This window comes from Cicer arietinum, chromosome 3, assembly GCF_000331145.2.
Source record: "Cicer arietinum cultivar CDC Frontier isolate Library 1 chromosome 3, Cicar.CDCFrontier_v2.0, whole genome shotgun sequence".
In the NCBI taxonomy this organism is placed as follows: domain Eukaryota; kingdom Viridiplantae; phylum Streptophyta; class Magnoliopsida; order Fabales; family Fabaceae; genus Cicer; species Cicer arietinum.
The window spans coordinates 18,095,771-18,108,604 of record NC_021162.2 but is presented as its reverse complement, the minus strand read 5'-3'; the positions used below and the strand labels follow the sequence as shown (position 1 = coordinate 18,108,604).

At 31.8% G+C, this 12,834-nt stretch overlaps 1 protein-coding gene across 1 annotated transcript; it reads right to left on the bottom strand.

The window, feature by feature from the left end:
* Positions 1-10,488: 10,488 nt before the first annotated feature.
* LOC101502428 (uncharacterized) lies at positions 10,489-12,036 on the bottom strand. The gene has a single exon (XM_004514028.1). The coding sequence runs from the start codon at positions 12,034-12,036 to the stop codon at positions 10,489-10,491; it is 1,548 nt and encodes a 515-aa protein (XP_004514085.1).
* Positions 12,037-12,834: the final 798 nt, after the last annotated feature.

The following is a 12,834-nucleotide window of genomic DNA, read 5'->3' as shown; positions in this document are numbered from 1 at the left end:
ATCCAGAGCTCAAGTTATGGCCTACAGAGCAAGCAAGAGTCAAAATGTAAATAATAAAATTATAATTCAATTTCGACAAAAAGTTTAGAAACAAGCTAAAAAACTATTCTAGGCTATAAAGAGATTTTAAAATACCAAATTAAAAAGCTAGAAACATGTGCCTAAATGCTATGATCAAGAACCTTCAAAGGTAGGTGAAGCACTTAAGGAGGATCAATGGATACTTGTCATGCAAGAAGAACTAAATCAGTTTAAAAGAAACAAAGTATGGGAATTTGTTCCAAATCCTGGCAATAAACACATCATTGGTAACAAATGGGTGTTTAAGAATAAATTAGATGAAAATGGTATAGTTGTTCGAAACAAGGCAAGATTGGTTGCTCAAGGATACAATCAAGAGGAAGGGATCGACTTTGATGAAACATTTGCTCCGGTAGCAAGGTTAAAAGTAATCCGGTTACTACTTGCTTATGCTTACTCAATGGATTTTGAATTATTTAATATGGATGTCAAGAGTGCTTTTCTAAATTGCTACATTAATGAGGAAGTGTATGTCAAACGCCACCCAACTTTGAAGACTTCAATAATCCTTCACATATTTTTAAATTAAAGAAAGCCCTTTATGGTCTGAAACAAGCACCAAGAGCTTGGTATGATAGGCTAAGTAACTTTCTATGTGAACGAGGATTTGAAAAAGGTAAAGTTGATAAGACATTTTTCATTAAAAGGACTAATGATCCCACTTTACTTGTTCAAATCTACGTTGACGATATCATATGTAGATCAACCAATAATAAAATATAGGAAGAATTCTCATTAATGATGCAAGAAGAATTTGAAATGTCTATGATAGGTAAGTTAAATTATTTCCATAGACTCCACATCAAGCAACTCAAAAATGGCATTTTCATAAATCAAGCAAAGTATTGTAAGGAACTGTTAAAGAGATTTGAAATGGACAACAGTAAAGAAAGTGCAACTCCTATGGGTTCCAGAACTTATGCAGATAAAGATGAAACTGGTAAATCATGTAGTTGGTCTATCTAAGTACTGCTGAAGTAGAATATATAGCAGCAAACATGTGACTATGGACTTTATCTCGGATGCATCCCTCTAAGATGTGACAATACCAATGCTATCAATACCTCAAAGAACCCAATCATGCATTCTCGAACCAAAACATATTGACATACGACATCACTTTATGTGTGATCATGTTTTCAAGGGAAATGTTGAAGTTACCTTTGTGGATAAACATAATTAACTCGCAGATATCTTCACAAAGCTATTTCCTAAAGATTCATTCTATAAGATACGAAGAGAACTTGATATTATAAGTGAAAATGATCTCTAATGCAATGAATTGATACTTACTTTGTAAGTCACTTCTCTTCAAAATCTAGAATCTTCATTTGATAAGTTAATAGAATTAAATCTGTGTATGAATATGTACTTTCTCAATATGACTATGTGCTTTAAATATTCTCTTTCAGTGAAAATTTGCTTTAAAATTTAATTTTTTTCTTCTCGTAGCCGAATACACATAATCTGTATTTGAATAAACGTTTCCAGAAAACTCTGTATTCGACTACAACCAGTGCGTAGCCGAATACATATTCAAAAAATTTTCCCATATATAAGCATTTTCACGTGTTTTAAGTTATTTGCTTAAAACTCAATAGTCGAATACACGTCTTCCTCCATTTCCAATACTCTAAAACTTCATCCAATCTTAATTGAAAACCTTACCAAATCTATCCAACATCATCAATTGCATCTAAGATTACTCCCAACTTAAATACAAACGCCTAACACCCAAAAAATTTCAACAAAATCTGAAAACTTCATCTTCTTCAACCTTCACTGTGGATGCACGAAAAAGAGGTTCTCGAACCAAGCATGCTGCAGTGGATCCTTCAAAAAGGAGGGCTACGAATGACAATGTTTTAGATCTGTCAAGATTACTTCACTCCCAGAAGAAATTGACCGCTTTTGCACTTACTACTCGGATAAAAAGCTGATAGCTCTAAAATACGGTACACTTGATTCCTTCTCAGCCTTTAAATTTTCTGAGCTACTTAGGGCACAACATTTGGAGGCATTCATTAGCTATAATGGCTCAATCTATTCTGATTTAGTTATGATATTTTACCGCAACCTTAAGAAGGAATGGTTTAAGTTGGTGTTTCAAGTAAAGGACAAATACATCGAGTTAAAAACTCAAAAGATTTGCAAAATATTGCAGCTATCATTTAAAGGTATGAAACTTAGGCTTGGAAATTTGTGTGAGTAGGAAAATATTACCAAATATGATGTTTATGTATCATTGTCTCGTTTTGACAAAAACACCATGGAACGAAAACGAGCACAGACTTGTTCTAAATTTGCTAGGCAACGATATGGTGTTGGAAATTTGACTGCTACATTATTTCCTCAGTTACATTTTGGTTCCGAAGGCAGGGAATTATTCACAAATGACTGAATTTGGGCTTCAGATTATGTACTTTATGATAGAAGGAACTGATCTAAATTGGTCATATTTTGTCCGATCTGTTTGCTTCCAAGAATGCCATCGGTTTGTCTTATGCTAAAGAGATCACCAGGATCTTGGATCATTTTCAAGTGGACTTTTCCGGTGAAGTAATGTATACAACAACAAAGGACAATGTGCTGGACTTGAATGTGATCCCAAGTATGAAGATTGTGTGGAGTGAGCAACTTCATGCCGATGTCCACAAAGGCGATCTTGGCCAATCATCTACGGCTTCCTAGGATGAAGAAGACGTGGAAGAAATGACATCAGATGATGATCATGTTTCAAATCGCATGGTCATGGACAAGCTCAACTCTATTCAAACCTTCATCACTAAACAATTTCAAACTATGGACACCATCATCAAGAACAGATTCCAAACCATGAAGACCACCATTGCCCAAAACCATGAATATCTGTTAAATGAACTAAATGGTCTATCTGTCAAGATTGACCACCTTCACCTCCCACCTGATGATGACATGTAGTTGGCTGCTATAGTTTCTGTGTTTTTTTTTTTTTTAATGTTTTGTACAACATTTCATTTAAATTCGTAGCATTGTTGATGTATGACTTAAACAATGTTTATCTTTTAATATGCTTGTAGACGTTATATTCCCTATCTTGTTTGATGTTTTATTTCTATATGCTTTGTATGCTTGGCATATTTGTTTGTCGTTTTCCTTCCTTTTTGATCATAACAAAAGGGGGAGAAAATTGAATGATGTTGTTGTTAAAGAATTTGTAGGTTTTCAAAACTTTCAAAACATACTAGCATGAACTCAAGATCAAAGAGGGGAGTAAGCATGCATTAAGGGGGAGAAAAATCAAAACAACCAACGCTTTAAAGTTTCAACAACAACAAGGTTTTTTCATCATCAAAAAAGGGGAAAATGTAAACTACTTATATTTTTTATGAAGACAAAGACCAAGGAAAGTGATCAAGTTGCAAGCTCAAAAAGAAGTCAAATATGGTCAATATGCTAAAAGTCTTATAATTTAAGATACTTGATGCAATCTAAAATTGTTATATTTCAAACGCACATGATAACCTTCCATTTTAGAATATGCATCAAAAGAGTTTTCAAAGTGTCAAAATGCATGACCAATGTTTGAAAATCAAGTTTTTAACAAAAGTCAAAGTTGTATTTGACTACAACATATTGTAGCTAAATATAGACTCAAGTTAGTAGCCAAAACTACATATCTATATTCGACTACAAGATGTTGAAGCCGAATACAAATACCAAGTCAGTAGCTAAAACTGCACTTTTGTATTCAACTACAACATGATGTAGCCAAATACAAAACCAAGTTAGTGGCAAAATTCAATCATCTATATTCGACTACAAGGATGTGTATTCAAATACAAGCTTGAAAATTTCAAATAAAACTGAACTTATAGAGTTTTATTTGACTACACTCATGTTGTAGCCGAATACAACTATGAAGCAATTGAATTTTTTAGTTCATATTCAATTTGGATCATTGCATATGTTCATCAAACTTCTAGGAAAGATTATCACTAATCTGAAGTGATGTCTAAGGAGTATAAATACTTCATAGATTCAGTTTTAACTCAACAATCTTTACATCAATATTATAACAACTTTTAACTAACTTTCTGAAATATTTTGAATTATTCAAAGTCTTACTTTCATATTTCAAGTACATATTTGACATTGTCATACCATTGAGAAAGGTTCTCTATTGTACTTGAAATTATATTAGACTGTTATCATTGTATTCAATTGTTATACACTCTTGATTTAAGTCAAAATCATTGTTGTAAAACCATTCAAGTTATTGTGTAAATTGAGGAATGTGATGTACTTTCTTCAAGTGTTGTAAACTAAGATAGTGGTGGGATATCTTAGGTTGATTGTTAGAAGTTTGTAACATAAGTCTTAGAGTTAGACTTGTACTTATTCTAACAAATAGTGGAAACTCTCTTGTGGTGTGCAAGAGGATTGGATGTACCATTGGTTCTAAGGGGAACTATGATAAATTGATGTTTTCTTTATTTTTCCGTCATTTACATTTTTCCATTCATTAATCCTAATCAGAAAAATAATCCGCTAAGACTCTAAAAAGCAGAAAATTTCTAAGCACCTAATTCACCCTCCCCCCTTTTAGAGCATGATACACTACATTAGCTTTCCCAAGGTGATATTACAACTCAAAATCTCAGTCCTTAAGAAACTTCATCCAGTTTCATTGTCTCACTAAAAACCTCAAATTTTGCTCTATACAAGTAATGTCTCCAAATCTTAAGAGCAAACACTTAAGTTGTCTAGATGCATAAGCTACCACTTTTCCTTCTTGCATTAAAACACATCCTAAACCATTTATAGAGACATCACAATAAACCAAAAAATTCATGGAAGGGTATGGTATAACTAAAACAGGTGCCGAAACTAATCTTCCCTTAAGCTCTTGGAAATGATCCTCACATTCTTCGTTCCACACAAAAGTTTTCCTTTTCTAGTTAACTTAGGCAGAGGTAAGGCTAGGCTAGGAAATCCCTCGTTAAATTTCCTATAGTAACCCGCCAATCTTAGGAAACTCCTCACTTCAGTCACTGATTTAAGTTGGGGCCAACTTAATATTGCATCTACCTTACTAGAGTCAAATGTTACTCCTTTACTAGAGATGGTATGTCCTAAAAACTTCACCTTATCAAGCTAGAACTCATATTTCTCAGGTTTTTCATACAATTTATTATCTATCAAAAACTTGCAATACTATCCTCACTTAACTCTCATGATCATCCAAGCTCCTAGAGTAGATTAGAATATCATCTATGAAAACCACAACAAACTTATTTAAGAAAGGTCTAAATATTCTATTCATATAATCCATAAAATAGAAAGGGCATTGGTAACTCCAAAAGGAAACACTACATACTCATAGTGTTTATATCTTGTCCTAAAGGTTGTCTTAGGAATATCTTCACTCTTGACCCTAATTTGATGGTACCTAAACATCAAGTCTATTTTAGAAAAAACCGAAGCTCCCCTCAACTGATCTAAAAGATCATTTATCCTAGACAAGGGATATTTATTCCTAATGGTAACTTGATTCAATTTTCTATAGTCTACGCTGGCCTCATACTCTCATATTTCTTCTTCACTAAAAGTATTAGTGCTCCCAATGGTGACACATTAGGCCTAATGAATCCCTTTTTTAATAAATGTTCCAATTGTTTCTTGAGTTCATCTAACTCTAGTGCTGACATCCTACAAGGTGTTATTGATACTAGACCACACCTTAACAATAATCAATGGAAAATTATAATTCTCTATTCAGGGGTAAGCTAGACACATCTTTAGGAAATCCATTAGGAAATTCACAAACTACAAGCATCAAAGTTAAATTATCTTAAACCTCTACCTTAGAAGAAAATAAGACCATGCATAATTAAGCTCCCTCCACTAAATACTTATGATAAGCTAAAGCAGACATGAAACATTCAAATAAAGGTAAATCCATTGTCATAGGTTTAAGTTGTCCTCCACTCTTGAAACATCTAACAAAATGTCTAATCTTTCCATATTTAAGACATGTAATTGGTGCTGCTGAACAAGATTGATCTCCATGATTGAATCGAAACTTTTCTCATCCCTTACTCTCTCTAGTTGAAGCTTGTCCTTTGAAATTGTAGGTATAAGGCATAAATTCTTTCAAAATTTATTGTCCTCATTGTGGAATTTCTTTCCACTAACATTAATCTTCTCTTTTAGTTTCTCAGCTTTAAGTGCTTGCATCTTTTTCTTAGCCACCCTAGACTTGTTTACCAAGGTGGGGTAGTCACGGATCTATAGAACTCCAATAAAGCTCTGCATCTCAGGCTTCAGTCCTTGCTCAAATTTGATCGCCTTACACTTATCTTGAGTATCGTCCCTAAGATAGCGAGAGTATCTTGATAAAGCTTCAAAATTGGTGACATACTCTACAACTGACATATCTCCTTGACAAAGATGATGAAACTCAGTTTCCTTCTAAATGTGAACACTATGGATAAAATACTTTTCTAGAAATATCTCTTTAAACTTATCCCAAGTGAATACTATCCAACATAATAGTATGCAAAATTTAGAACTATAACGATCAATCATATAAATCCAAGTTTTGATTTTTTTTTGTATATATAAAAAAAGAAAATAATAATAATAATAATAATAAAAATAATAATAATAATAATAATAATAATAATAATAATAATAATAATAATAATAATAATAAAGTAACGTAAACTGAAACCAAATTCTGATCTAGGTTCGACGTGACTCTGATATAAAAAATGTAACACCTAAGTATGTGGGTTTTATAACTGAGATAATGATGATAAACTTTCATATTTATATAAGAGAATAAAGTACTAGTAATAAATGATGAATTGTCCGAAATAAATAATAATATAAAATCATTAAAATAAATCTTTACATCTGAAAATTCTTTAATAATCAAATATTCAAAACTTGATATTTAATAACTAATCCCGAAATAAAATATGATGTAGACATTATGTCAACTTAGTATTGATCTACTAACCTAATATAAGGAAATCCTTCTTCTCAAAGAAGGCAGGACTTCTCCGCTCTCGATGCACTGATGGTCTCTATATGAAAACAATACTTTAATTAGATACTAAATCCTAGTGAGTAATACACAATTTTAAATAAATATTGTTCTCAGGCGACGCGGTAACCGAAAAAATCGACCATGGCACTGCATTCTTTGAAAAATATTCTTTAGAAATATAAATTATATTTCTATAATCAATTAGTTTCAATAATTAATATAATCTCATCATCTAAAAACAAATAATAATTCACATATATATTTATGAAATACACACATTTATTATGCAGGAAATATATCAATCTATTCAATAGTATCTCATTATTATATGGAGATATACTACTTTCTGCGAAGTGAGTATTATCTCATCATGTGGAGCACCAACTCATCTTATCTAGTGTGGGGTACAAGACTCATTTGTTTGGAGTGTAAAACTCATATCATGTAGTATATGTGAAACATATCTATGTGAAACATGTAACTCATTTGAGTAAATAACCGTGAGGTACCAAACTCATCCATATAGAACATAAAGATCATCTCAAACACATACAATAAAAATAATTTATTTGTAACAGTCAACTTCCTAAAATCATATTTAGAATATAATATTTCATTTTAATATACCATAACAACAACCATTCAAGAACACATAATAAAAAAATCTTTTAAAGAATACATATTTAAAAAATCATAAAAAATGGAAAATTGATAAATAAAATAGTAAATAAATTAATTCATAATCTAAGATTGTATTTAATAAAATTTCAATGTTAATAGAGTTAGATTTTCGACAAAATATATTTTTTAAAATATATCATTCAAAATATATTTTTCATCCCAAATTCTCAAAATAAATGTACCATGAAAGTGTTAAAGGGTATGATTATTCACCTGTTGAGTCAATATTTCCTTGATTAACTTATCGTCGCTACCCAAAGATATATCTTTCTCATTTTCTAATTTTTGCATGAGTTTATGTGCAACTTTGGTGCCTCAATGATATTATCTCCTATGAATTTTGATCTTAATGGAGATATAATTTTTGTTCGGTTTAATTTGACTCTTTAATACTAGATAATTAGTAATTAGATAACAAAAAGTTGCTATGATTGTTTTGTTTGATACTATCTATTACACATAAGTCTTTAACAAACAAAACAATTTCCTATTATTACCTTATAAGTCTCTAATAAACAAAACAATTTATTAATGTTACCTTATATTAAGCAAATTGATTATTGATAAAACCTTTTACCTATATATAAATTTATAAAATACTTAAAACATTATTTATTTTATAATAATATATCAAACAACTTTTTCTTATAATAAAGCTAAAAACACATCAATAATAATCACTACTAGAAAAAACGGAAATAGAGACGGATATAATCTGTCTCTAAATTTAACAAATTTCGTCGCTAAACAGTATAGAGACGGATATGTTTTCGTCAGTGGTTTTCACGTCTCTAAGATATTAGAGACGGATTTTATCATCGGTCTCTAATCAAAGACGGAGTATGTGCGTCTCTATCAGAGAAGGATATATCATTACCGTCTCCAATAGGATTTAATTTAGTCCTTCTCTAGCTTAACGCATTCCATCGATGTTGAGACAAATGTATATTCCGTCTCTAATATATTCCAATTTTTTTTTTATTAATCTCCCATAAATCTATAATTATTTTCTACCTGAATATTTAAGTATCAATTTTTAAATATTGAATTTCATACTATATATATATATGACACTAGATTCTCACAAAAATTATATTTAGATCAACACCAATTTAACAACAATGTCATAAAAGTTCATATAACTCTTTCACACAAAATATTAACAATACACTACATGCAATCAATCTTTCAATTTGTTCAAAACATAACAAATAATATTTGATTTAACAAAATATCTAAATGGAAGTAATCAGTGCATAAGGTTATCATCCATATCATCACCCATATCTTCATTTTCATTATCACCTTCTCCTTCTGGTTGAGGTGTAGAATTTTGATTACAATGAGGCATAATACTCTCAAACATCCGCTCCCAATGCGCCATCTTTTTTTTAATAATTTCTTGTTCAAGATTCTTTTGTTCAAGTTCAATCGTTAAAGCTTCAATCTTAGCTTCCATAGCAGCAACTTTTTCTGATGATACATCACAATCTGTAGACGATGATTTTATGAATGCTTTGATTGTTGCAGCTTGAGATCCTAATCCAAATATGCGTCCTTTCTTGTTTATGTCTCCAACAACTTCCATGTATATACTATTATCAGACAATTGGCTACTACCCTCGCCATTATGAGATTGTTTCTCAAACATTAGAGTTTGGTACATTTCCTAAAAAAAGAGTTACCATTAGTACACAACCTTCACCTCCATCATCATTTCGTGGAACTCTTGTCCTCCTACATGGATCATCAGGTGGATAATAGTACGATGCAAATGTAGAGGTCTCCTCCACTAAGTATGCTTCACAAATAGAGCCCTCAACAACAGCTATGTTGGTGACTTTGTCTTTTAAGGTACGAATAAACCTAATAAAAGTATTTGAAGAAATTAATACAATATGTATTGCATGTTAATTAATTTAAAAATTTGATAGATGACCCAACCTTTCAAAAGGATACATCCATCGGTATTGCACAGGACCACCAACCCTAGCTTCAAACGGCAAATAAATTGGAAGATGCTCCATAGAGTCAAAGAAACTAGGGGGAAATATTTGTTCAAGCTTACACAAAATGATTGGAATATTTTGCTCCATTACACGTATATTATCCTCTTTTAGTAAAGGTGAAGTAAGCTCTCGAAAGAATTGACTAAACTCTGTAAGTGTGTTCCAAATAGGTTTTGGTAGAGCTTTGAATGCAATTGGGAGAAAGTGTTGCAAGAACACATGGCAATCATGACTTTTCATTCCAAATAACTTTGCTTCTCGCATATCAACACATCTAGACAAGGTAGAGGCATACCCATCTGGTAACTTCAGTTTTTTTATCCACTCACACACAAATAATCTTTGTTGTTTTGTTAATGTGTAATTTGCTTTCGGCTTTTTTAGCTTTCCCCCTCCACCATCTTGTAGCTCTAAATCTTTCCTTCTACAAATATCTGCCAAGTCAAGTCTAGCATTAAAAGTGTCCTTCGTCTTGCCCTTGGTGTCCATTATTGTATACAATATATTGAGAAACACATTTCTCTCAATATGCATGACATCTAGATTATGTGGGAGAAGATTTGTTTTCCAATACGGTAACTCCCAAAAGATGGATTTTTTGGTCCAGTTGTGAAAAACTCCATACCCCGACAAATTATCATATGGAGGTCCAATTATGCTTGGTAAATGCTTGACTCTTTCTCATATTTCTTCATTTGTCAACCTTTGTGGGGGCAACGTTGTCTCATCTTTCCTCTTTCTAAAAGAATTCTTATTCCTTCTGTAGCAATGATCAAAGGGCAAGAATTGTCGATGACAGTCAAAAAATGTAGTTTTTCGACTATGTTGAAGGGTGAATGCTTTTGTATTCTCCATGCATATTGGACAAGCTAGTTTTCCCATTGTCATCCAGCCAGACAACATCCCATATGCAGGGAAGTCATTAATTGTCCATAATAAACAAGCCTTCATGATAAAATTCTGCTGTAGTGAGACATCATAAGTCATCACACCAGAATTCCATAAAAGTTTAAGGTCATCTATAAGTGGCTGCATGTACACATCAATCTTCCCTTTTGGATTGGAAGGGCCAGGAATTATAATGGTTAAGAATAAGAACTCTCTTCTCATGCACATCCAAGGTGGAAGATTGTAAGGAGTAAGAATTATTGGCCAACATGAATATGTCCTACCTGTTTGATCAAATGATGCAAATCCATCAGCACACAATCCTAGCCTCACATTTCGAGGATCCATTGAAAATTTGGGATATCTTTCATCAAAATGCTTCCATGCCTCTCCATCAGATGGATGCGATAAATAGCATGGATCTCTTATATTCTCACGATGCCAACTCATTTGGCTTGCAGTTTGCATTGACGAATAAAGTCTTTGAAATCTTGGGATAAGAGGGAAATACCACATCTTTTTTAAAGGAACTTCTCTAACCTTACCATTTCTAATGACGCTTTTGTAACGATCTTCACCACAAATTTTACAACTACGAAGATTTTTATCATCAGGAAAGTAATATATCATACATCCATTAGGGCAACAATGAATCTTTATGCAACCCAATCCAAGCTTTTCCACTGATTTCTTTGCACGATAGAAGTTTTCAGGCATTCGATTGTCATTTGGCAACGCCTTTCCCATAAAATCCATCCATTGATTAAAGCAAGTCTCAGAGATATTGAAGTCTGACTTGATACTTAAAGCTTGTATTGCAGCAGAAAGTTCAGAATAATTTTCACAACCATTATACAAGGGAGCTTGCGCAGCTTTCAACATATCAAAAAATATTTTGGCTTCTGGGTTAGGATCTTCCCTAATTTGGTCTCCACATTCATCTGTTTGTTGCTCAATATATGTACCAAGAGACGGTCCAGCTACATCCATTACCATTTGCTCAAAGTCATTGAAGTCTTCCCGAACCCCACTACATTTGTAATAGTTGTTTGAAACCACTGGCGGAATTGGAGGCCTTTTTTCACCATGGTTAGTCCAATAATAGTAACCATCCATAAATCCCTTCATACAAAGGTGTCCCATGACATCGCCAACTAACTGATGTTTCTTACACTTACATATTTTACACGGGCATCTCAACTTTCCTTCTTTTTTGAATTTTTCTTGTGCCCAAGCAAATTGCGCGACCTCGAAAACCCCAGCCATATACTCATCTGTTACTCTTCTTTGATCAGGACCCATCCTATTAACCATCCACTTGCGATGTTCGGGAATTTCCATTTCTCTAATTGATAAATAAGTAGAATGTCAATTACCATAGTTAATAAATTTATATGAAGATTCCTTGTAACGATTTAGGAATCTTAAAGGGTTAAAGTCCTAAGGTTAGTTTAGTTGGTACAATAATAAATTATCGTACGAGTTTGTACTATATGGCCAAAAAATAGTACAAAATGTATTAACCTAGCTCTAAGATTGTCTCCACTATAAATAAAAAAGTAAATAATATAAATTATGATAAGCCTATACAAAAAACTATTTAACTAATTAAAAAAATCTAAGAATTACAACAAATAAACAGATAGTTATATGATTAATGAGGATATATATAGAACAAATAAATGTAAAACAAATTCAAATATGTTGTTGATTTTAATCAATATTCTATTTTACACACGCTTTAATTATCATTCCTATAAATTCAATGACAAAAGAAGATATGGAGCTTTCTAGTCCATAGTGAGACCCAATTAATATATTATTAATCTAAATTGATTTATATATGAGGAAATAAATTATCATTGATTACATTATTAATATGTGATTAAAAGCATATAGAAAACATTTTATTTTCTTTTATGTTTATTTATAAAACTGTAACATTATTTTTATAAATCAAATATATAAAATTAATTGAGAGTATACTAAGGTATCATTCAAAAAAATAACAGTTTTCTTCCTTCTTTAGAAATAAAATATTATAAGGCTTAACTAATAGAATGACATTGAAGCTAAATTTAACAATGCATCATAGGAAAAACAGAACTCATAACAAACTTCAAATTATTAAAACAAAAA